Genomic DNA, 25845 nt, shown 5'->3' with positions numbered 1-25845 from the left:
TTTTTTTTGTTTATTTGGTCGTGGTTTGAAATTGATTTGAAATAAAATATTGATTTACATTTTTGTTTAAATGGTATTTTATGTGTTACGAGAAAAAATAATATATTTTTATTAAAAATTGTACATTAAATATTATTGATATTAATTTAAAATCACAAAAACTCTTTAATTTGTATAGTTAAAATATAGTTTAAATATAATAGACGTATATTTTCTTCCAATTTTTTTTTTATAATAATTTTTCATAATTAGTTTCAGTAAAAATATGCATATTTTTTTATACAAAATATTACATCCAATAATTATTTTATTTAAAAAAAAAAAGCTGGATTCGTTAAATAAATAAATAAAACAGAGTAAAGTTTTGACTTAAGTTTGTGGCTTGAGATCAGTAAAAAATTGAGTTAAAATAATATAATATTATATATGTGGGTATTTGATATGGCAATTGAAATAAAAATAATGGAAAAAATTATTTTTTGTGTCAATATAATCAAAATTAATAAATTTTGATTATAATATAAAAATCTTATCAATTTAGGTTTTAATATAATTAAACCTTATATTTTTTGTTTCAATATAACCAAAACTTATCATTTTTTGTCCCAATATAAAATTTTTATCAATTTTAGTCTCAATATAACCAAAACTCATCATTTTCTGTCCCAATAGAATCAAACATTATCTTTTTTTGTCTCATCGTCAACAAATCGACGGAAAATGCTGCAAGATTGTGCAATTTCTGCAAATATAAATATAAGATTTGATTTCTTTTCACGTCAGCATTTTCCGTCAGTTTGTTGACGGTGTGAGACCAAGAAAGATAAAGTTTGATTATATTGGGACAAAAAAGTGATGAGTTTTGGTTATATTGAGACTAAAATTGATAAAAAAAAAAATTATATTATGACAAAAAAATGATGAGTTTTAGTTATATTAGAACCAAAATTGATAAAATTTTTATATTGAGACCAAATTTAATGAATTTTGATTATATTAGGACAAAAAATAATTTTTTCCCTAAAAATAATAAAACGTTTTGGTAATACATAAAAAATATATATTTTTTATTTGATAGATTTAAATTAAATATTTTTTGATAAATGGTGCAAGATTAGATGAGACCTTACAAACCCAATTCAATATTTTGCACATTTAGTTCTGCAATTATTCAAAGCCCAAATAGTTCAAAGTTAGAAATTTATTAAGCCCAAGTTCTTTAATAAACAAAGTCCAAAATAAATCATTTTATTTCAGTCATATATATGTCAATATAATTGACTTATTTTATTAACCATACAATATTTAAAATAATAAGTAATATTTAATTAGTTAATAATAATTATTATTTATAATATTATTTTATTATTTTTATATGATAATTATATTAATAGTTTAAGAATAAAGTTAATATATATAATTATAAAATAAAATATGTATTTTAATATTTTAAAATTATATTGCAATAAAAAAATATATTTCATATAAATATTATTTGTAGGTAATAAAATTTTCTATGATAAAAGTAAGTAGAAAAATATATTTGTTTATTTATAATTAATATAAATTATTTTTATAAAAAAAAAGTGAAATTGTAAATATATAAAAATATTTTATCTTTTCTTATGAAATATATAAATAAAAAATTTTTGAATGAGTCCTACGTGATATTATATATTATATAGTTAATTAAATTAATTTATATTTATTAAATACGTTTTGATTTAATAAATTTATCTAAAATAAAAAAATATCAATTTATATTATGCACAAACAAAAATAGAAAAGTAGAAAAATTCATTTATATTTTACTATAAATGCACAAAAAAAATTTATTTTATTTGTTGTGTTAAATCTCTTGCAGAATGTGTTTGTTTCGAGGATTTTGGAAGACTCCTATTTATACAAAAGAAATTTTTTAAAAATATCAAATTAAACATTTATTTTTTATATTATACTAAAAATTAATTTTTCATTTAAAATATCACATCATTACATACATCGTACAAATATTTCAATTCAATTTTTTTATTATTCAAATTTCGAACCCAAAATTCAAACCTCAAACAAACACACCCTTAGTAAGCATTGTGCTACAATATATTACAAATATTTTAAACCTTATATATATTATATTAATGTTATTGTTTCATGTTAAAATATTAAAAAAATAAATAATTTTTATGTATACAAAAACATTTGATACTTCTGTTCCATTAAAATATTGTCATTTTTTATTTTATTTCAATTTTAAAACAATGTTATTATTTCCTAATTTAGTAATCTACTATCTACTAACATAATAAATACACTTTTAAGTTATATTATATTTCCTTCGTCTCAATACAATAGTCTTGTTTACTATTTGTGTCCGTCCCAAAATATTTTACACTAATACACTCACAAGGACAAAAATATATTTTACCTATGTTGTTTATCCATTATCAATATAATATTAATATTCCTTAAATCTCATGTCCAACACAACCAAGACTATAGTTCCGGAACGGAATGAGTATTATACAAATATCATTACTTTTATATTACACAATACTAATATAAGTATTTTGTCTTTTTCACTACAATTCGATATAATAGTAATATAAAAAAAATTTACTATACAGGTGTCACTTTGCATCCTTTTTTATGCATACATTAAGCAAAATATATAGAAATAGATGTGTTATTTTTACTACTCCTTATGTCCCGGTGAAAGAGTGGCGTTTGTTTTTTGCACGTAAATTTTTTAATAATATAATTATATTAGATTGTAGTAAAAAAGACAAATATACCCCTATACTTAGTATAGTGTAATATAAAATTAATGACATTTGTGTAATATATTGTAAGTTGGAAGGGTATTTATTATGTTAGGTAAGTAGTACAATTACTAAATTAGAAAATGATAACTTTGTTTTGGGACGGACAAAAATGAAAAATAACAACCTTTCAATAAGACGAATGGAGTATTTAATTTTTATTCTTTTAAATATCAAATAAAATAATTATTATTATTTTTATACTATTATATTAAAAATTAATTTTATATTAAAATTATTTCACCAATATTTATGTATATTATATTAAATAACTATTCGAATTAAAAATTTTAATACTCAAAAATTTCAAACTCAAAAATCAAATCCACAAACAAACACACTCTCTATTGTACATGGCCTATTAATAGATTCTTTTGCATTGAAATGGTCACTTATACGAGTATTTTAATTTAAAATATTTTATACATAAAATATAGAAAATTATGTCTAAAATAAATATATATTTAGAAGAGTGTTTGAAAAAGAATAAATCAAATAAAGTATAACCCCATACTCACGGTTAAAAAAATTCAAACTTAAAAATCAAATTCACAGACAAACACACCTAATATTATACATTGGCTATAAATAGACTCTTTTGCATTGAAATGGTCACTTCTACAAATAATTTAATTTAAAATATTTTTTATATAAAATATAAAAAATTATGTATTATAAGATAAATATATATGTTGAGAATCTTGTTTTTTAAAAAAATAAAGCATATACCCCACACCTCAGAGTTCATGCACCTTAATAATCTATCAATTTTTCCATTTTAATTCGTTCCATAACAAAGTATTTATTTATTTTTTTTAAGTAATTGTACCATCTACCTAAATATCATTACATTTATATCATACAATAATACTAATAGGGCTAATTTAATCTTTTTAAAATTTTGTACAAAAAAACAAATAAATATATAGATATGGTAAGTAGGGAGTAGATATGTATAAGAATTATCTATTTTACGAAAGGGGATAATTAATTTAATTTTCTATCAATTTTATTTTTTACCATTATTTCTCAATAATTCTATTTCGGTACCAAACAAACTTTCGTAGTATTTTATGTAAATAAACATTGAACGATATTAATAATTAAATTAATTTTTTGCTTATTTAAATATAATATTTTATTCGTTTCAGTTAAATTGTTTCATTTAAATTAGGCATAGAATTTTAGGTATTATGTAATTAGTAAATAATTAAGAAATATATTAGTGAAAAAAATTATGATTTAATAAATATAATTATAAATTAAGATTAAAATAATTAAATAGTTTAATTAAAATAAATAAAATTATATATTATGAATTTTAAAATATGATTAATGTGTATAATTATATTTCAAAAAAAAAGATAAATTACATGGGACGTACGAAAATATAAATAGTGGACAAATTAAGTGAAAAATTAAATTTAACAAGACTACAAACATAAAAATAAATTTTGTTGATTGGTATTTTATGTAAATAAATATTGAATGAGTTAATTTTCAAATATTATTCTCTCAGTTTGGTTTTAATAGCTATATTTACTTGTTAGAATATTTGAATATTAATTAAAATAATTTTAGATTTTATAATAATACTATAATCACATTTATATAAAATATTATATAATTTTTTAACATTATTAATACGCAAAAGATAAATGTAACATTAAAAATATATAGTAATTTTTTTTACTTAGTCAAATATAATAATAAAATAAATTAACAAAAGAAATTACTGGTGTGTATGTTTGAGAATTTTTGTCAAAAATTCACTATTTATCTAAATTTTTTTTGCAAAAATATCACATCAAACACTTTGCAAAAAAATCACTATTTATCCAAAAAATTTCGTACAAATATCACATTAAACACTTATTTACATCAATACGTATTTATATCATATTATACAATTATTTAAATTTAAAACTTTTACTATTCAAACTCAAAATCCAATCAACAAAACAAACAGATCCTACAAAAATAAAAATAAATTTGGAAAGAGTATTTACTCCTATTTTGTAGAATAAAATACTTCCAAAAAGGCTTACGTACCGTTCTAGAAACGGTTTCAACGCGGCAATGGCGGTCAATCCAGAAGCTTCCAGAACTCTCCACAGCCTTCGTTTTTGACTGGCTGGCGATTGCCTTACGCTCATCAACAATCACATTTCCTCCCCAATAAATAGCAGCTCCATTCGGCTCCATTTCTCATCAAGAATCACAATTCTTTCGTGCTCTCATAGTCTCCTTAATCTTTAATCTCTTCTTGTGCCAAATCTCCTTTCAAGCTTTCTTTCAACGCTCCTCAAGATGCAGATCTTTGTGAAAACCCTAACCGGCAAAACCATCACGCTCGAAGTCGAGAGCTCCGACACGATCGACAATGTTAAAGCGAAGATCCAGGATAAGGAAGGCATTCCGCCGGATCAGCAGCGCCTTATCTTCGCCGGAAAGCAGCTCGAAGACGGCCGGACGCTTGCCGATTACAATATCCAGAAGGAATCTACGCTCCACCTCGTCCTCCGTCTTCGCGGCGGAATGCAGATTTTCGTCAAAACGCTAACGGGGAAGACGATCACGCTCGAGGTTGAGAGCTCCGACACCATTGATAACGTCAAGGCTAAGATTCAAGACAAGGAGGGAATTCCGCCGGATCAACAGCGTCTGATTTTCGCCGGTAAGCAGCTCGAAGACGGCCGAACCCTAGCCGATTACAACATTCAAAAGGAATCCACGCTCCACCTTGTCCTTCGTCTCCGCGGCGGGATGCAGATTTTCGTGAAAACTCTGACGGGCAAAACGATCACTCTCGAGGTGGAAAGCTCCGACACAATCGATAACGTCAAGGCCAAAATTCAAGACAAGGAAGGAATCCCTCCGGATCAACAGCGTCTAATTTTCGCCGGAAAGCAGCTCGAAGACGGTAGAACCCTAGCCGATTACAACATACAGAAGGAATCGACTCTCCATCTCGTCCTCCGTCTGCGTGGTGGAATGCAAATTTTCGTCAAAACCCTCACCGGCAAAACGATCACCCTCGAAGTCGAGAGCTCTGACACAATCGACAACGTGAAGGCGAAAATTCAGGACAAGGAGGGAATTCCACCAGATCAGCAGAGGCTCATCTTCGCTGGGAAGCAACTTGAAGACGGTCGGACTCTGGCGGATTACAACATCCAGAAGGAATCGACATTGCATTTGGTACTGAGGCTGCGCGGTGGGATGCAGATCTTTGTCAAGACATTGACAGGAAAGACCATAACACTGGAGGTGGAGAGTTCCGACACCATTGACAACGTCAAGGCCAAGATTCAGGATAAAGAAGGCATCCCACCCGACCAACAGAGGCTGATTTTCGCTGGCAAGCAGCTTGAAGATGGTAGGACTTTGGCTGATTACAACATTCAGAAAGAGTCTACTCTGCATTTGGTTCTCCGCCTTCGTGGTGGCTATGGAGCTTGAATTTGAGGATATGGCTTCTCATCTATCAGGGGAATTATCTTCCAGTTTCTTCAGTCCTTATATTTGTTTGTTCCTGGGAGTTGTAATGTCTCTGTTTTATCTTGAATCTACTATCTAAATAAACATATGGTGCTTGCTATATAGAAAGTGTTTCTGATCTTTTGAAGTTTGAAGTTACTACAATCTAAGCTACATGAAGTGATTTTGCTGTTCTCTTGATTTTTGATGGAAATAATGCAGTTTCTTGGAGTGTCGTTCATTGCTATGCATAGTACTCTTTATCTTGTGTACTTGGTTTAAGTTTAGGTTATCTTATATCCAAGATATATCGTGGTTTCTTAATATTTTTGTGGCTTATATGAGTTTGATCTTGATGCTGTGGTCCTGATTGAATTAATCAAAATTTCTGTGGATTGGTTCTGCTGCAGAGAGGTATGTTTTATGTTATCTGCTATCTAAGATATATAGTTGACCATCCATAGTTAATCCTTGATCTTGATATTGAAGTCCTGATTGAATTAATCAAAATCTCTGTGGATTGGTTCTGCTGCTAGAGGTATGTTGATATCTAAACTATATAGTTGATCATCATATATAATACTTTATGAATATTTTTGTGCCTTAATCAGCTTGATCTTGATGTTGTAGTCTGAATTAATCAAAATCTCTTAGGATTGGTTCTGCTGCAGAGGTATGTTTTGCCACCTCATTGGGCCTTAGCCTGAAATTTTCCATGGTTTATATAGTCTGTGAATTTGCACTATAGTTTTAATCAAGAAAGTGTTTTGATGCAGAGCAAGGGATGAATTCATAATGCATTAGAATAAAATCTCCTGGGAACTGGTCGAATTTTGGCTTGTACTCGAGTATTTTTATTAGCAGCAAGCACCCTCCAAACATGAGAGCCATGCTGGTAATCTATGAACTTCCAATGTTCTGATGCCTGTATGTAATCTAAGCTTTTGAATTCTTGTTGAAGGAGAAATCTGGCGGCGCATTGATCTCAAGATGCAGCTGACCGGTCTGGAAATCTACATGACTTGAACTTTCTTGTGCATCATTCTCATCTTCAACTTGTTCGAAGTTTCTGTGCTGAGACAGTGAGTCGTAGTCTGGTTCTGCTGGCCATTGTTCAGTTACATAACTGCAATTCCTCGTGAAAGTCTTCAATGTCTCGACCTCAGTTGTGTAGGAAGAAGGCAACAAGCTCGGAGGTGGTGATGAGATGTGACGTGGAGTGCTTGGAATGCTTGACATTGGCGTCCCAATCCCTAATCCCTGTTGCCGATTCTTCTTTATCTGCTTCCTTGCTGTTTGGTGCCATGATTGAAGAGCTTTTGCTACTCTTTCGTTAAATATGGTTGGTTTCATGTTCGATCCCATCTTTTAAATACGGAAGCATGTTAGAACTAATCCAGCATTCTGTGAATCTTTGATTTTCATTGTCTCATTACCTGTGTGACTAATGCATAGAGTGGAAGTGTAACATAGCTGCAGAGTATTTGTACGAGAACCCTGCCATGGCATAAAAGCTTCCACTGAAACAGGTATTTTGTTTGCGATTTATACTAAATTCAGGTTATCATAAAATCTTGTACTGACCCCATGGATATTCTGATGACCACATCTTCTGTTCTTTGATGGAAGCAGGATCGCCTCCCGAATTGCAGCTGCACGTTTATGGAAGGAATTGTATCATTTTGAAATCTGGTAAAAATTGCAGTGGTGATAATCGAAAAGATGATATGCTGAAAAGCACTTACCCACGCCCAAGTAAAGAAGGCAAGCTGAAATGCATTCTACAAACCGAAAAAAGAACACACGGTTACATTTCTTGTATTACAATATTTATAAGCCTGTTGAGTATGTTGATGTATCTTGAGTTTTACAGGTACCTACCTGAAAGAAAACAAACTGGATTAGGTAAAGGAGGAGCCGGGGACGGTTGAACCAAAACAGATTGTCGCCGGGTTGGACTACTGGGGCTCCTTTAACTATCTCGCCTCTTTTTTGAAATCTTAATCCCATCATCGTGATGATGACTTGAAGTTTTGTTCCCACCAACAATATAATCTGTGGAGTGATCATAAAAGTTTGTATTTTGAAGATTTCCATTAAACTGCAAAACTTAGAAAGGTAAGAGTATGCTTACAATAAGAGGGATAAATGGCAGCCACAGATAGGATCTCCAACCTGTTTCCATCCCGAAATCAGGTAAAGTGTTGAGTTGAACTTATTGCTTACACATACACGCGCGTGCATTTATTGGGTTTGTATTTTTCTCTATTGCAGGATTGTAACAACAATATAAAGACATAATCTGAGAATGAGATCGCGAGTTGTTTCAGTTACCATGGGTGTTGAACAGCAAGAATAGTACTGCAAATAACCATATCGGTGGACTGCGCAAAAGAAGTAAGTGCATTAGCTTGACTACTTCTAGAACTTGTTTGATTTAATTTTTATTTTTAAAATTTCTAGTCCTTTGCACTTAAGCTAGTGTTTCCTAACCTGATGCCTACTACAACTTTGAAATCTTCTTCGAGTGTTCTTTTTATGTAGTTCTGGAAATCGAAGTTAGTTTGACTCTGTGGTGCCAAATGAGCCTGCCAATTTGATACAATAGTAAAAAGGAAAACTAGATGAATATACTGTCAATAGATCATAAAACTGAACTGTATTTAACTTGATGGACTCACAATGATGAATCCATGCCGCAGAGTCAAATAATCCACCTTTGGAACAGATCTTACGAACTGTCGTAAGAAACATACCTGAAATTTGTTCAATGTTTAAAACATATATAGTTAGCTAAAAATAAATTAAACTAGGAAATCATATGATCTTTAGATACTTACCACCCAAAGTAGGATAGGGGATTGACTCCAAAAACTCATATGTCTTCGCCCGAATGAGGTGTCCCTAGCAAACCTAAATCTTTCTGGATCTGAAACACATTGCAGTTTTATTCCGTCTTCTTATAATATCCGCAAAAAATTGGAAATATTTGCCCGAAGTCTGATATAGGACAGGGCATTCATACCGTGTTCATATTGATACTCTGCTGTTTTTGTGTCTTCCTCCCATGCTTTCCATTTCCTCATCTAGAAAAATCAATTAGGTAAGTTAATCGATAGGATATTAATCTTTGCCCGGGAGGAGAAACATTGTAGATTTAGACACACCTTTAATCTTCCTAGAGCCAAAGTGATCAAACAGCAAATCACATGAAAAACAGCTAACACGAAGATGAATATATGCAATTGGTGGATTCCATCTGATGAGATTAGAGGGACTTGTCCCTGAAAAAATGTAAACTCTAAACATCACATAACAGTTCTATAATAGAGACTTAAGTAGATAACCCGTTATACCTTGTCTGCGCATACGTCTTTTCCTCCGCCAGCCAGAACCCGTCTCTGTACCCAACTAGTATCCATATATTGATTATATTCTAGCAGCAGCCTTCTCCTGTGTTCACCATCATCATAATCCTTTCCCTTCCCGTGGTCATATTTGTGCTTTTCTTGGTCCTTATTACATGGATGCCAAGAATTTCCGATCTTGTTAGATACACATATTTTAGATATAGGCCCTTGTCCTACTGTTAACAGCAGTGATAGGAATCCAAGCAGCATGAGCTCTGCATAGGAAAGAATCGACCCCCTGAAATACATTTATGACAACAAAATATAACCTGTTCTTACAAGATGACGGTAGAGCCCACCTGATTTGATCTTCTCCAGTGCTTCGTATAGAGCCTTCTTGTTTCTCATAGACAGCCACTGTAAAAGATTCAAAATTAGATTCTATACAATCTTGATGGATACTTGGTAAGATTGATTACCTTTCCTAAAAGATGGAGAATGTGCTCGATGATAATTGAAATCGCCACGAGCACAAAACACACTACTGCAACTGCCCATGTCGGTGTTTCCTCAAGAGATCGACCACCCTTTCCTGCCATCCCTTCTTGAGCAAAAAGGAACCTTAGAAAAGCTATAGAAGGTTGAAGATAGAAAATCTGAAAGCCAACCACAATTGTATCTGTATGCAGCTACCATATATGCATATATGTATATATATATATATGTATATTTGTGTATCTATCTGTGTTTATATGCAACTCCTCTAGAGTTTGATGATATATAGGTGCATAGGGTTGCTTAGTAATACATACCAACATGGTAAGTCTTGTTCCTACTTGCAAGAATTCCATGCACAGTGAAGTAATGGAAGGAAAGAAAGTCAAGGGGGATATAAAATGGGATATTTATACACACTTTGACTTCTGACTAGTTAGAAGAAAACAGCAAGATAACTACAACAAATGCCTCATTTTGATCCCTGCATTTATGGCTGCCTGCTCTTCCAACATGTACTGTTAATATGGACATCAAATTATCATATATCATCTTTTTAAGATTATTTGTTCCACTTTTGAGAAGAAAAATGAGTGAACAAGAGCTGATTATCAATTTATCATTTAAATTAAATGAGTGAAAACAATTCTCTATGGTTGGTTTGTGTTAGCCTTTTATTATATAAGATATTGATCATATTGAATACTTTCTCCTTTGGATATTGAATACTTTCACCTAAAAGCTTAGGTGAGAGTTATTTATTTTATCATAGCCTTAGGTCTCGCGTTCCAAGTTCCACCGTTTCCCGTTTGTCGTTGTTCACGTGTAAATTTTGTTTGGTGACATTTATTTCTCTTGGTAGACTCCTGTTTGTAAATAAATGATATGTATTTTAACATTTTAAGCTTTTAGGTGAAACGATATCTACTTCATCTAACACTTTGCAAAGAAAATGAGGGTCATTGTGGTAATTTTGGATGAGAGGTTAGAGAATTTTATTGTTTGTGTGGGGTTAGAAGATAGATATATTGATTCCGAATAACTTAAAATGACAAAATGAATACATTAGTATGTAACGGATGGAATGGCTGGTTAGAAACTTAGTTATGTGACTTTAAATGTATGAGAAGACAACAATTGTCAAAACAACATATCTTATATTTGAATTCAATTTATTTAACTAAAAAAACAACATACTGAATTCAGCACCTTGGTTTCTTTTTTTTGCATACTTGAATATTCTCATTTATTGAATGTAGATATATTTGTGTTTCTACGTTAATTAAAAAACAATAATAATAGTTTATATTTGGTAAATAGAGTACAAGTGTGTCAAGACTAAACTACCCTTAATTTGTCCACACAGCTAGTAAGTAATGTATATTGAAATGTGCATTTTGGTATATGTACGTAAAATAACAAGATATTTTATTTATAGTGTGTATTGTTTGTGTAAGTCGTAGATAGCTAATATTGTCTATTATTATTGGCTGGTTTTGTGTTTAATTTTAGGATAAAGAAACATTGAACAATGTTTATTTTATACTTTAATTGTGTGTTGAAGTATTTGGGTATGATTTTTAATAAAATGAATAATAATTGATATTTTTTACTTTTTATAATAAAAAAGTATAAAATAATTATGCATTTTTTTACTAAAAAGAAAAACAAGAACATATTTTTATGATAATTAGAAAAAAGTGAATATAAATTTGAATGACCGAGAAAAAAGTACACAAATTCATAATTGAACCTTTGAATTTTGTCTCGGTTGTAAATAGTTCAAAACAATATTTAATAAATAAAGAATTGAAATTCAGGTACTTAGCCAAACCCTCTTTTTTATTCCAGTACCACTCTATATTTAGGTTATTACAATGTAGATTACGTTTCGTCTTACCTGTGTAGTCTGACCCCACTGCATGTATTAATGGAGTTCTCATTCTGATGCATATATATCTCATTATGTGTCTGTTATAAATATTGATGTTTTATTGCGATGAAATTTGCAGAGCACGAAAAGAACTTTGTAAATTAAATGATTTAGCAAAAAGTGCACACTGCTAAACCCTTGGCCGAATTTATGAATTCATATAAACTTGGAATTGAATCAATAATTTATTCTTATTATTACTTGTTAAGATCTATTTTGTGTATTTGTTCGGTGAGCCACTGAAAGAGCCTAATTTCTGTTTGGATTAGTTCCGAATTATTTGATAATAATTTAGGAATATATTTTATTACCACAAGTACTCTCAATTGAAATAGTTGGTTTGGCTTTGTGTGTGTTTCTTTGGTTATATATATATATGAACTTGAATTTAGTTTAAATAATAGTTTGATGTTGAATTTTGTAAGAAAAAAATGTATATTTATTAGTGAATCTAAAGATTGAATAATTAAAAGCTAAACAAAAATGTGTAAAAAGTGTGAATAGTTGAAAGTGTGTGATTATTGGTTAGAGAATTGGATTTAAAGTTTTGAATAATGAAAAGATTAAATTAGAATAGTTGTTTAACTTGATATTTTTGGATATATTTTTAATGTAAAATTAATTTTTAAAATAATATAAAAAAAGTAATAATATGACCAAATAGATAGTTTGGAGTTTGGTTTTACTTACATTTGATGTTTGATGAAAATATATATATATATATATATATAGGAAATTGTCGTGAAACTAAACTTCAAAATCACGAGTTCTCTGATGGATTAGAAGCATAATGCAGATTTGGCCAAGTTAGTAATTAACACAAAACAATTGACAGGTAGTCACAAAATAGATGATATAGTACATTAACTTAAAATAATTAGTATTTTATAAAACATATGACATATTGTATTGCTAAATATCATATTAATATTTGCTATTTTTTATACATATGTGTTGATTGGATCAAATTACTATTATGTTAAGTCAGAATTTTTGTTGAAATTAGAATATATTTTGTTGTATACAATTATATAATATATTATTAAAATATGTGTAATATTATATGAATATTTGTTACTTTTTTTTTGTGAATATTTATTGATCAAGTATAGTAACCAGAGCATTTTATTTCAATACGTAATATATAATAATAATAATTATTATTATTATTAGCATTGTTATCTGAAAGTAATTTTCAATGTCCAAATCTCACATTAATTCCGAATCTTCCTCGCTAGTTCGTAATGAATAGGAAAAAAAAGACCCATTTGACTTGCTCACATCTTCACATTAAATACCTGTTTTTGTTTTTAAGCAGAAAACCACCCAAATCAAGAAGATAACTCTCCCTCTCTCTCTCTCTCTCTCTCTCTCTCTCTACATCATTTTCCATCTTCTTAATTTCTTCCCAAACATCCTTCCATTTCATCCATTTCTAAAACCCCATGTGAATCCATGAATGAACAACAGCTCTGGTCCACACTCTCCACAGTTTTAGATACATATATATATATACACATATATATAGAGAGAGAGAGAGAGAGAGATGATGTGAATTCATCAAGAATCAAAGTTTATGTACACATACTTATTATGTGTTCTAATCCTTACATATAACCTAACGTGTGCATTCTGGAATCTGCTCTCAAGTCTCAATCTCTGTTTCACCAAAAAAAGTCGTGTCCTTTTTAATGATCTCTTGGGACACAAATACACTGTATGCTACTAAAGTGTCTGGTTCCTAGACATAGTAATAATCAAGAAGGAAGGCTATGGCCGCCGGAAACTCCGGCTCGACCTCCCTCGAACACACCCCGACATGGGCTCTCGCTACTGTCTGCTTGTGTATTGTCTCCATCTCTATGGTCCTCGAGCATTCGATCCACCTTCTTAGCAATGTCAGCTCAAGTTCTTAGTTTGCTTAAATACTGTTTATATGTTTATGATAGCGAAATGAAATTAGCTGTTTGTCTGTATGTATATGTTATTACAGTTGCTCAAGAAACATAGGAAGACTGCCTTGAACGAAGCTGTCTTGAGCCTTAAATCCGGTAGTTCAACAATTTCGACAGTTCTTTCTTCAATGATTTTTAAGTGTGTAGGATTTTTATTGATTTTTATGTTTTTTTTTTTTTTTTTTGCAGTGCTTATGTTTCTGGGATTCATGTCCCTGCTACTAGCAGTGACTCAGGATTACGTTACAAAGATTTGCATACCGATCAAAGCAGCCAACACGATGCTCCCGTGTCGCGGCCATGTAATGAAGCCCGGGCGCGAATCCTTTGTAATGAACACGGATATCGTTAATGGATCATCTCCGCCGTATTCCTCGGCATTTTCTAATGGATCGGAATTCAATAACGACGATGATGATGCTAATGCCACCGACTCTTGCGCCTCGAAAGTTCGGTTAATTTCAAGACTTACACCTTTCGATTCGATTTACTTCATCTGTTCTTATTTATGAATTCTTCTTTGGGAGATTGTAGGGGACGGTTTCGTTGATGACGAAGAAAGGAATACAGCAGCTGCAGGTGTTCATCTTCATCATCGCCGTTACGCAGATTGTGTACAGCGTCTTCACTTTGGCTTTAGGAAGGCTTAAGGTCATTAAAGAATGCAAATTTCTCGAATTTTTTAAAACTGAGCTTTGATTCGATCGATGTCTTGAGGATTTTGTTTTTTTTTTTTTATTTTATGTAATCGTCGTTTGTTCAGATGAGGCGTTGGACGGCTTGGGAGAAGGAAACTCAGACATTAGAGTACCAGGTTGCTCACGGTACATCGTTTATTTATCATCTAACAATAAATTACTTCGAAAAAAAATAAATGTACAGAAATTCATGTTTCATTGCATGAAATGAGTTCTATCTGATTCAGATCCAAACAGATTTCGATTCACTAGAGCTACGACGTTCGGGAGGCGCCACGAGGCTTGTACGGAAACAGCCCTTCAGCTTTGGACCGTAAGTACTTTTAGTCGGTTCGACTTTATCTTACATCATATTCATGTCGATGTGCTGCGTGACTGTTTCTGGAAGCAGAAATCCTTTTTCAGGCAATTCTTTAATTCTGTCGCGAAAGTCGACTACCTGACTCTGAGACACGGATTCATCAATGTAATCTTGTCCGTACCTTACTACCTTATTTTCGATCTTTTTTTAAGGTCGAAACTGAGCATTTTTTTCTTTTTGTGTTTCATGTGTTCTTTAGGCTCATTTGTCTGACAGGTTCCATGACTTCAACTTCCAAAAGTACATAGAGAGCTCCCTCGACGAAGATTTCAAAGTCGTGGTCAGCATAAGGTTTGTTTACGCGTCGCAATTTTTGTTCTTGCAGTCATTTAATTAAGCTGTCCTAATCTTTCGATTTGTGTTCTTGCAGCCCTTTCTTGTGGTTTCTTGTTGTCCTTTTCATGCTGATAGACGTCTACGGTAAGTTCCGAATTTGTCCCTTTATGCTTGTCGATCTTTGCAGCGTAATCAATATCGCGCTAACCAATTGTCAATCAGGCTGGCATTCGTATCTCTGGCTATCGTATGTTCCTCTGCTGGTGAGTAGTCCTTGTTCCATTATCGAACTTGTCTCCCTGTCTGGCGCAAATCATCGTCATTTTCTCTACTTACATTTTCAGATAATCTTAATCCTCGGAACTAAGCTGGAAGTCATTGTGGCGAAGATGGCCGTCCAACTCAAAAGTCTCAACAATGTCACCATGGGCGCGCCCTTAGTACAACCGAACAACGATCTTTTTTGGTTCGGACAGCCAAGATTCGTGCTACATCTCTTGCACTTGACACTTTTTGTGGTAAGTACATTTAGTAAGCCGTCATCTTGCATTGCATATGAGCATAATATATATATATATATACTCACTCGAACGGTGCTATGCTGCAGAATGCTTTCGAGTTCTCCTTTTTCCTTTGGGTAATCGTAAGTATCTCTTAATCCATCGAGACAAATTGCGCACTCGGCTCATTTTTCCTTTTGACGACTCTCCGAAGCCACTTCTTTATACAGATACAGTTCGGATACCATTCTTGTCACCACGAGCACACGGCGATCACCATAACAAGAATCGTCTTTGCGTAAGAACCTTCTTTAAATTAAAAACGCAAACTTTCTTCGAGATCCCATCATTACTTAGCTTATGCTCGCGTGCATTTTTCTTTTCTTTTCTTTTCTTGTTTCTTCTTGGCAGTGTGTCGGTCCAAGTCCTCTGCAGCTACATCACTCTGCCGCTCTACGCTCTCGTGACGCAGATGGGCTCGGAATTCAGAGGCGAACTAATCAACGAGCACGTCGTGCAAGTGTTGAAGCAGTGGCATGCCGAGGTTCGGGACAAGAGGAAGAAACAAGCACATGTTGTCGCGCCTAGCGTTGTTCTGTCATCCGATGGAGGTGGCGGCGGCGGCAGCCCCGACTCGGAGGTTGCGCCGCCGACGCGGCGAGACCTGCCGTGCCTGATTAAGCAGATCACGTGCGGAGCGGCACGTGTGAGCGAGATCACTGAAGAAGAAGAAGGAGATGGATGAAGGTTGTGGTTAACATGTACTGTTCGGCTAATATTTTGTTGTATTAAAGGGAATGTAAATTTTAGAGTAAATGGAGATTAGGGAACTTAGTTTGGTGTAAATGTAAGAAACTTAGAACTAACTCTAATAAAACGATGTTCATTTAGGCCTAAAATATAATAATAATAATAATAATAATAATAATAATAGTGCACATAAAAATTAACATGATATAATATATGGTAATAGTTTATATAATAGTGTATGTGGTATGATACTAACATTAAAATAGATATGCCGAAAATTCAATGTATGGAAACATTGTATTTACCTTTAAAAGATAGGCCTAGATTTTTAATTTGAATAATTGTATGATGTGATATAAATAAGTGTTGATGTGATGTTTTGAATGTAAAATTGATTTTTAGTATAATATAAAAAATGAAAATTAGGTGCTTGATTTGATGTTTTTGGGGGAAAAAAATTGAATGAATAGTGTAAATCCAATCCAATCTCCTAAACAAATTGTATTCTTTAGATGAATGTGATATCGAGGTTCAAATATGCTATATTATTGTGTTTTAAGTATGAAATGAATATGAGTTTCTTTTTGCAAATACCATCATGGGGCTCAATTCCGATCACTTCTTGAGGAATATAACTCTAATGGATGGGATTCCATATTCATGAAATGCTAGTTTTGAACCATATTTTGGAACCAAGACAAGAATCTTTAATAATAATAATAATAATAATAATAATAATAATACGAATGTCCCGTAAATGATGGTTTGTTTGGTGGTGTAGATGTTAGATTTGTGACTGTCACGTCTCAGGTCACCTGTCACGCAAATCCTGCATTAATATGACGGCCAATAATATTGTATTTTCAATATAGTGCTCATTGTAGCCGCTGCCATCCTTCATTTTTATTTTATTTTTTTATGACGGAGAAATATGTAGTTGCTATTTTTCAAAAAAAAAAATTGATAAAATTCTAACAAAATGACTTTACCATCACCAATCATACATTGTATCATATATTCTTCTTCTTGTTATAATTCACATGTTATGTTGTGTAACTTCACCTTTACTTCTTCAAGACTCATTCATATACAAAATTCAACCCACCAAATAATATTAGCCACACATAATGCCTTCACCCCACCCCCACTTCCCAAATATTTCAACACTAATTGTCAGTGTGAGTGTGTAATTATTATTATTATTATTATTATTATTATTATTATACCTAAAAAACCACCCAAGAAGCATTCCCTGAAGTCAAATTTGTGTGGCCAAGTGGACAACCCTCTAATATATATACTCACTCCGTTCCAAACATCTTATAATATTTGTGGTTTCCAGTGTGGCATTAAATATGATAATTTAAAATAATTTAGATATTAAATGATTTAATCAGAGAAAGAAATAATTATTTTTTTTTTATTTGAGTGATGTGATGGGATAAAATAAAGTGTATTCTAAAATATATTTATAAATATTATTAATTAATTCTAAATTTAAAAATATTGCAGTGAATTTAAAAATATATATATATATATTGCAAAGTGTTTGGGATTGAAGGTAATGGAGTATATACTAATTGCCACTACTTACAAATCCACAATCTTCTTTGTATCTATCTATATATATATATATATATATATATATATGCATGTATATAAATATGTTGGTTGTGATATATGATTTGGTGCAACAAATTCCACAAAATAAAAAACAACTATGTCATCAAAATCCCTAACCCTTCTCTTATTACTACTGCTACTCTTCTTCTTCTTCTTCTACTCTGGTAAGTAGTAACTTCTAACAAGTTAGTTGTCATCATCATCAATTGTGGGTGCTTTTTAAATTTATTTTTCTTTTTAGAAAAAAAAAAAAAAAAAAAAAAAAAAAACTTAAATAGTAATTTGAATATAATCTTTTATTATAAAAATAATATATTTTTATAAAGAATGACGAGAATTAATTAAAATATACGTATATAATCATTTCTAGTTTCTCTTAAAATATTATATTTTAAATAATAAATGCAGTTAGTCTTTTTTGTACTTAAAATTGTTTTGCTTTTGACATGTAAATTAATGTGATAATATAATATTTGACTAAATAAATATAAATTTGAATATATATATATATATGTGTATTGTATTTTGAGTTTATACTTTACAAAGTAAAATTGGCATTGTATTGAAGGACTAAAAATAACAAAATAGATACCCTAATAATTATTTTGAATTGATTCAATTAATTAAGGTAAGAGCGACGTCGAATTAAACTACTATTCCGAGAAATGCCCGAAAGCAGAAGAGATAGTGAAGGAAGAAGTGACGAAATTGTACCATAAACATGGCAACACAGCTGTTTCTTGGCTTAGAAACCTCTTCCATGACTGCTTTGTCAAGGTAAATTTTTTTATTTCTAATTATTTACGGATTTTTTTACATTGGTTATTGAAAATTATAAAAATGTTGAAGAACTATAGTGTTCTATCATTATTATTTTTAAAAATACTTTGTAAATATATATATATTGATTATGAAATAAAAATAAAAAATAAAAGAACAAACTCTGTATATAATTTTTTTAATTAGTTTTACTAAATAATTAATTTTAAGCATGCAGTCTTGCGATGCATCCCTTCTTCTCGACGGGGTCCAATCGGAGAAAACTTCTCCAAAAAGTTTTGGAATGAGGAATTTTAAGTACATAAACACAATCAAGAAAGCCCTCGAGGACGAATGCCCCATGACGGTTTCTTGCGCTGACATTGTCGCCCTCGCCGCAAGGGACGGCGCCGTTTTGGTAATAACCTTACCTTGCTATTTTATGATTAGTAGAAAATGAATCGTACGACGATGATTGTTAAAATATTGTATAGTTTTATAATTATATAGTTGAACGATTTAAAAATTATATTGAAATATGGACAAGAATTAAAGATTTGATAACTAATCAGCATATAATATATATATTATTTATTTTCATAAACTATCATAGCAAATATTATTTATATAAAAAAATTAATTAAAATTTTAATTACAAATAACAAATCTAAATATTTTGAATATAGATTAGTGTAATATATTTAATAATATAATAAGTGAACAGTAACTAGTAATAATAGTAATAATAATATTATTATTATTATTATGAAACAATTATGTAATAGGTCTCACATATTGCAGGTGTTGGTTTAGCATATCGTGTATAAATATTCAATCTATTATTTTCGTGTAGTTAAAAAGTATACAATTATTTTATAATTTTGAATAATAATTATTATATGAAAATATATAATATAAATTAAGATAAAAAAAATACATGTATTTTAGTCTCTTATAATACAAATACAATTATATTTACGAAGTAAATTATATAAATATATATACTATTTTTTAATAAAAATATTTCATTCAATTACTATAAACTTAGTAGTTGGGAGGCCCGTATATAGCGATGAAGACCGGTCGAAGGGATAGCAGAGAAAGCCATTGGTCCGAAGTCGAAAGCTCCATCCCTAATCACAATGACACCATGCCTAAAATCCTTTTGGCATTTCAATCTATCGGTATCGACACGGAAGGCGCCGTCGCCTTACTCGGTAACTCTTCCTTAACTTTTTGATACAAATTACTATTAAAAATAGGTATATCTATAAAAGTCAAGTCATTTTGATGCAGAAGACACCAAGTCAAAGTTGCTACCAATTTTAATATATTGACGAATTAATTTCGTTCGGCTCTAAGGGTCTTATTTACTTTTTGCGTGTTGATCTTTGAATATTAATTATTATATAAAAACGTAGTACTAAGAAAAAATGAAAAAAAATATTTTTATACAAATATATAGATATTTTTAATATTAAGGATACAAAATGTAGTTTTTATGTCAATCAAAATTATTGTACGAAATTCAGTATTAATGTACTAAAATTAATACTAAATTGACACAATATCTTTCATTTCAAAATAACTTTTATAGAGTAACGATCCTCTAAAAACTTATTGCGAGTCACTTTCACCGTAACTTACGTACACTTCTATGTGTCGATATCCTCGGAAAGGCGCACACTCGGTGGGACGGGTTCATTGCACCAACATAGTTCATCGACTCTATCCGACCGTCGATTCAACGTTGGACCCTAATTACGCGGAATATCTCAAGGTGCGCTGCCCCTCGCCCGAACCGGACCCTAAGGCCGTCGAGTACGCAAGAAACGACCGTGCAACGCCGATGGTACTTGACAACATGTATTACAAGAATATTTTGAACAACAAAGGACTGATGATCGTCGATCAACAACTGGTTTCTGAGCCCACAACTTATCCATTTGTGAAGAAGATGGCTGATGATAATGAATACTTCCATGAACAATTCTCAAGGGCTTTGATCATTTTGTCTGAAAATAATCCACTTGATGAAGAACATGGAGACATAAGAAAAGATTGTAGGTTTTTGAATAACCTTTGATGAAATGAAGTTTTGGGATATTTGTAAGAAAGTTGTGAAATGGGCTTTCTATTAATGTTGGAGAATTTGGGCCTAAACTTGTGTTTGTTTTCAGGTTTGGATTTTGAGTTGGGATTTGAATAGTAAAAATTTTGAATTTGAATAGTTGTATTATGTTATATAAATAGGTGTTGATGTGATGTTTTTAATGTAAAATTGATTTTTAGTATAATATAAAAAATGAAAAATAAGTGTTTGATTTGATATTTTTGGGAGAAAAAATGGGATGAACAGTGGAAATCTAATTCAATCTTCCAAACAAACACACCCTTAAATGTTGTTTTTGTATATTATCTCTCTATAAATTAAAATATTTATTTTTTAACTATCTATATATCAATTTTCAAATTTAATCAATATTTTTTCTGTCTACTAAAATTATGTATGTTTGTTTGAATACAAAAATTAAAAAATAATTATATTTTAATATTAAAGTAAAATATGTAAAAAGTAAAGTCGGGATATTATGAGCAATCTATTACATGACCGATAAAAAATATAGTGAAGTAAGTAGGAAAAGTAGTAAAAATTTTATCATTATTTGTTAGATTAGGAGTAATAAAATTATAGATAGATATAATTGTTTACTATAAATAAATTATATATAAATTTAACGTACAATTAAAAAATAATAATTATATAATTTTAGCGGACAATAGAGTATAATATACATATAATAATAATAATTCTCTTATATTTAATCTAAAATTATATGCATAATGCTAATTGTGAAACTAATTTATACATATTTGTAATTTTTTCATTTTGATTCAATTTTTCGACAAATTGAAACCGACAATTAAGGGTGTATCGTTTAGCTAATTTTACTTTATTTCTACTATTTATATAAAATAAAAAGCAATATATCTAAAAATATTAATCAAATATCTATTTACTAAGTAATATAAGTAAATTAATTTATTAATATATTCTTTTATTTATGAAATGAAACCATGTGTATATTAATAATTTCAAGACCTTTGTTTATACAATATTTCTGGAGATTTTGTTTAGTAATGAGCATAACGGTCCTATTGTTCCTTTTTTGTCATTATGTAATTTTTATAAAATATTATATTAATATATTTTTTTATAAAATATTCTATCAATATTAAATTTTTATTATTTTCAAATTTTCAATTTTCACTTTTAAATACACATGGTTTCATTTCATTAGGGAAGATAATAAGGCGGTTTTAGATTTGATTCTAATTTAGGGTGTGTTTGCTTTAAGGTTTGGAGTTTAAGTTGGGATTTGAATAGTAAAAATTTTGAATTTGAATAGTTGTATGATGTGATATAAATAGATGTTGATGTGATGTTTTGAATGTAAAATTGATTTTTAGTATAATATAAAAAATGAAAAATAGGTGTTTTATTTGATATTTTTGAGGAAAAAAATTGAATGAATAGTATAAATCCAATCTAATCCCCAAACAAACACACTTGGTCAAAAAAAAAAAAAATGGGCTTTCATTTGATTGGGCCTAATTTTTAAAAAATGGACTAGCCAAACTGAATATTTATTATTTGCAATACTGGGTCAATTCATAAATATTGAAACTATGAAGGACCAAATTGGAATGTTTCGGAGAGTGACAATTTTTTCTCATTTGGAGGCACCGACCAAATTCTTTTATGTGATTTCAGTTCTCCGATTGCGATTGAGCGATGGATCACCAAGGAGATTTTGAAGATCAACAGTCCACGTCGTTTGATGGAATGGTGAACTTTTTCTATGTTTAATTTCAATTTGTTTGGCTTGGATCTGCTCTGAATGTAATTAGTTTCGATTTTTTCCTCGGTATTCTGTGGTCCCGTATGTTCGGAACAAATTATCTCACATTTTGCGAAGTTGTTTCAGTGAGAATATGAAGATGAATTGATTTGGATATTGATTAGGGTAGATTTTTTTCCAATTTTGCGGATTCTTATAGAAATGTTCTTGTTCTTGAATGTCAATTATGTTCGTTCAACTCATCATGTACTAGAGCTTCACTAATCTTAAAAATTCTGAATATATAACAGATATAATTCCACAAATTAGGTTGTATTTACCCATGTTTTTGAAGTGATTGGGAGTATTTGAAGAATCTTCTTAAGAATAGTAAAAAGTAGGTTTTTGAGAACATTGATTTTTTCTATAGAAAATAAACAATTTTAATGTACTAGCTCAACTGAAAATTAAGTATTTGATGTGAATTTTTTCTTAGAAAAACATTGTTGATGAGGAACTTCAAAATTGATTTGAAAACATATCATGACTACATAATCATACCGAAATGTATGCATTGATCATTGCTATGTGAAATTGTTTTTTCAGTTTCATTTACCTACCAGAAGTTCTGCAAGATTCATGTTAATGTCTTCAGTTCTACATGAGTTGGTCTTTAATCATATTGAAAGGCTGTATTTGAATCCATTTTCAATCCTTTACAAAAACTAGTTTATCTAATCATTCATTTTCTAATTTATTTCGAACAATACACTTTCATAATAGCTTCATGATAAACTTGGCTTTGTAAAAACAAACTTTAGCCATTTTTGCTTAGTATTCGTTGGATCAACAGAAAAATGTTGCTCGGGATGTGGAAGCCAAAGGGTTCAACCCGGGGTTGATCGTATTGCTTCTTGTGGGAGGGCTGCTACTTCTTTTCCTTGTCGGGAATTATGCAATGTACGTTTTCGCCCAAAAGTTCCTTCCCCTAAAGAAAAAGAAGCCCGTCTCGAAGAAAGTTGAAACGGGAAAGACTGAAGCAAGGCGTGTCAACTCCCGGGGAGTAGATCAAAACTTAATCTGGTTTGTTCCTTTTACAATACCTTCTACGAGGTTTTAAATCGTGTATTTATTGTGCGAATCGACTAAAGGAAACCTCATTGTTTAATAAATGATTGCATAGTAAAAAAAAAAAAAAATTGAAATCGAACTCCAAACAATACAGTAGTGGGTGTGTTTGTTTGGGGTTTGAAAGGAAACCTCATTGTTTAATAAATGATTGCATAGTAAAAAAAAAAAAAAATTGAAATCGAACTCCAAACAATACAGTAGTGGGTGTGTTTGTTTGGGGTTTGAATTTTGAGTTGGGATTTGAATAGTAAAAATTTTGAATTTGAATGGTTGTCTGGTAAAATTGATTTTTTAGTATAATATAAAAAATAAAAATTAAGTATTTGATTTGATATTTTTGGGGGAAAAAAATAAGAATGAATAGTGTATTTAAAATTCAATCCGAACAAACACACCCTAAATTATATCAACAGCAAAGTAAAATTTTAATGTTAAAAGATCTAAACCCCAATTCCTCTAACACCTTGCAAGGGATTTTTGACATGACTCACATATTTTTGGAACTTTTAAACTTTTTAAAAATGTTATATCAAATGCAATTTCTTTTTTCCTTTCTTACGAATCATCAGATAAAATACTAATTTTTTTACTATTTTTAAATGTTTTCTTTGTAAACTGGAAACACCAATGCATGTATCTTGAAATGATGTGAACTAACTATATTATTTGTTTGTACCATTTCTCTAACAATTTTTTTCAAAATAAAATATTTTTTTATTGAAAATATAGTATTAAAATATGTAAAATATAAAAACAAAGTCTCTATTGCTGGGAAAATCGGAAAGCTGGCTTAACTCATACTATTATTGTATTCAACACAAATTTATTCATATAATACACCCGATAATATATAAACAATTGACACATAAAAATCACATAATACACAGGTAATATAAACTATTGGCACATAAAAATTATATACTGACAGACCATATTTTATACTCCCTCCGTTTACAAACTAATATCCTACTTTTCTATTTGGGACGTCCAACAACTACTGTCCTATTTCATTTTTTAAACACAAATTTTACATTTTTATCCTTTTTTTTATTTATTACTTTTAATATCTACCATAGACAAATTTGTCCATTCGTAACAAAAAGACAATCACCTAGAAAATCGTACAAATATACTTTAGGACAATAAAAATTGGACGGATGAAGTATATTGATTTAATTCGCAATAAACATTCTAACAATTTCCATCAACAATAATGTTTTAAAACATCAAGATCAAGTATTTCAAGAAAATAAAATAAAATTTCATAAGAACAAACATACGTTTAAAATATCAAGATCAAGTAACTTTATTGATCGGTGGAGTCCGAAATCCTATTACTTCAACTTGAATTATCTTTAAAATGTCATATAAAAAAGATGGGCAATCAAATTTAGATATTGTCAATAATACACAGCATATATAGTTAGTTTGGGAGGAACCATCCAACAAAAAAGATTTTTCCATCCTATGAGTTTAAAGTGCAAGAAGTTTCATATTTAATTTTCATTTTGTAACACTATTAAATAAAATTTCCAAAATTTCATAAAAACAAACATATTTAATAAAATTAAAACAAGAAATTAAACATAGCTTCAAATCGCAGTATATTTCCCTTTCCGGACACAATACAAAATCTAACAAAATTTTCAATACTACAACATGGTAAAATAATTGATAAAATCTTTAAAATTCTTCCATTTCTTATTTTTTAAAAAAATAAAAATAAATATTTTTATTTATATTTAAATTTTTATATTTTTTAATAAAATTAATTTACATTATAAATAAATTTTAATTAAGATACAAAAATAGAAAGAATATAAGTTTTAAAAACACATAAACAAAATAAATAAATAAACAAACATTAAAAAAG

At 30.1% G+C, this 25845-nt stretch overlaps 4 protein-coding genes and 1 pseudogene across 6 annotated transcripts; 4 read left to right on the top strand and 1 right to left on the bottom strand.

Annotated features, from left to right (window-relative positions):
- Window positions 1-5009: 5009 nt before the first annotated feature.
- Window positions 5010-6440, top strand: LOC127251065 (polyubiquitin-like). The gene has a single exon (XM_051274623.1). It carries the CDS (start codon window positions 5130-5132, stop codon window positions 6279-6281), a length of 1152 nt encoding a protein of 383 aa, XP_051130580.1. The 5' UTR covers window positions 5010-5129; the 3' UTR covers window positions 6282-6440.
- Window positions 6441-7081: 641 nt separating this feature from the next.
- Window positions 7082-10418, bottom strand: LOC127251062 (MLO-like protein 6). 2 transcript variants are annotated; one of them, XM_051274620.1, is made up of 15 exons: window positions 10129-10416; window positions 10009-10066; window positions 9656-9924; window positions 9467-9583; window positions 9325-9385; window positions 9140-9228; window positions 8981-9055; window positions 8793-8887; window positions 8634-8683; window positions 8434-8474; window positions 8181-8354; window positions 8045-8080; window positions 7884-7951; window positions 7736-7796; window positions 7082-7664 (listed from the first exon to the last, which is right to left on the bottom strand). In XM_051274620.1, exons 1-15 carry the CDS (start codon window positions 10246-10248, stop codon window positions 7236-7238), a joined length of 1743 nt encoding a protein of 580 aa, XP_051130577.1. In that variant the 5' UTR covers window positions 10249-10416; the 3' UTR covers window positions 7082-7235. The 2 variants fall into 2 exon arrangements, with proteins under 2 accessions (XP_051130577.1, XP_051130576.1); XM_051274619.1 differs by having other exon boundaries at window positions 7884-8080; window positions 10129-10418.
- On the top strand, window positions 8574-16757 carry LOC127251063 (MLO-like protein 3). 2 transcript variants are annotated; one of them, XM_051274621.1, is made up of 15 exons: window positions 8574-8696; window positions 13823-13975; window positions 14071-14128; window positions 14222-14481; window positions 14567-14683; window positions 14796-14856; window positions 14958-15043; window positions 15122-15196; window positions 15291-15382; window positions 15462-15511; window positions 15590-15630; window positions 15712-15885; window positions 15975-16010; window positions 16098-16165; window positions 16279-16757. In XM_051274621.1, exons 2-15 carry the CDS (start codon window positions 13850-13852, stop codon window positions 16610-16612), a joined length of 1578 nt encoding a protein of 525 aa, XP_051130578.1. In that variant the 5' UTR covers window positions 8574-8696; window positions 13823-13849; the 3' UTR covers window positions 16613-16757. The 2 variants fall into 2 exon arrangements, with proteins under 2 accessions (XP_051130578.1, XP_051130579.1); XM_051274622.1 differs by lacking the exon at window positions 15122-15196 and having other exon boundaries at window positions 14968-15043; window positions 15308-15382.
- Window positions 16758-18296: 1539 nt separating this feature from the next.
- LOC127251004 (peroxidase 21) lies at window positions 18297-21228 on the top strand. The gene is made up of 5 exons (XM_051274524.1): window positions 18297-18404; window positions 18869-19017; window positions 19238-19417; window positions 20051-20216; window positions 20679-21228. Exons 1-5 carry the CDS (start codon window positions 18338-18340, stop codon window positions 21083-21085), a joined length of 969 nt encoding a protein of 322 aa, XP_051130481.1. The 5' UTR covers window positions 18297-18337; the 3' UTR covers window positions 21086-21228.
- A 1474-nt stretch (window positions 21229-22702) lies between these two features.
- LOC127250997 (DNA-binding protein S1FA-like) lies at window positions 22703-24040 on the top strand (annotated as a pseudogene).
- Window positions 24041-25845: the final 1805 nt, after the last annotated feature.

Source organism: Andrographis paniculata, unplaced genomic scaffold, assembly GCF_009805555.1.
Source record: "Andrographis paniculata isolate CXL003 unplaced genomic scaffold, ASM980555v1 Contig38END, whole genome shotgun sequence".
NCBI classification, from domain to species: domain Eukaryota; kingdom Viridiplantae; phylum Streptophyta; class Magnoliopsida; order Lamiales; family Acanthaceae; genus Andrographis; species Andrographis paniculata.
This window is presented reverse-complemented; position numbering and strand designations above follow the sequence as displayed.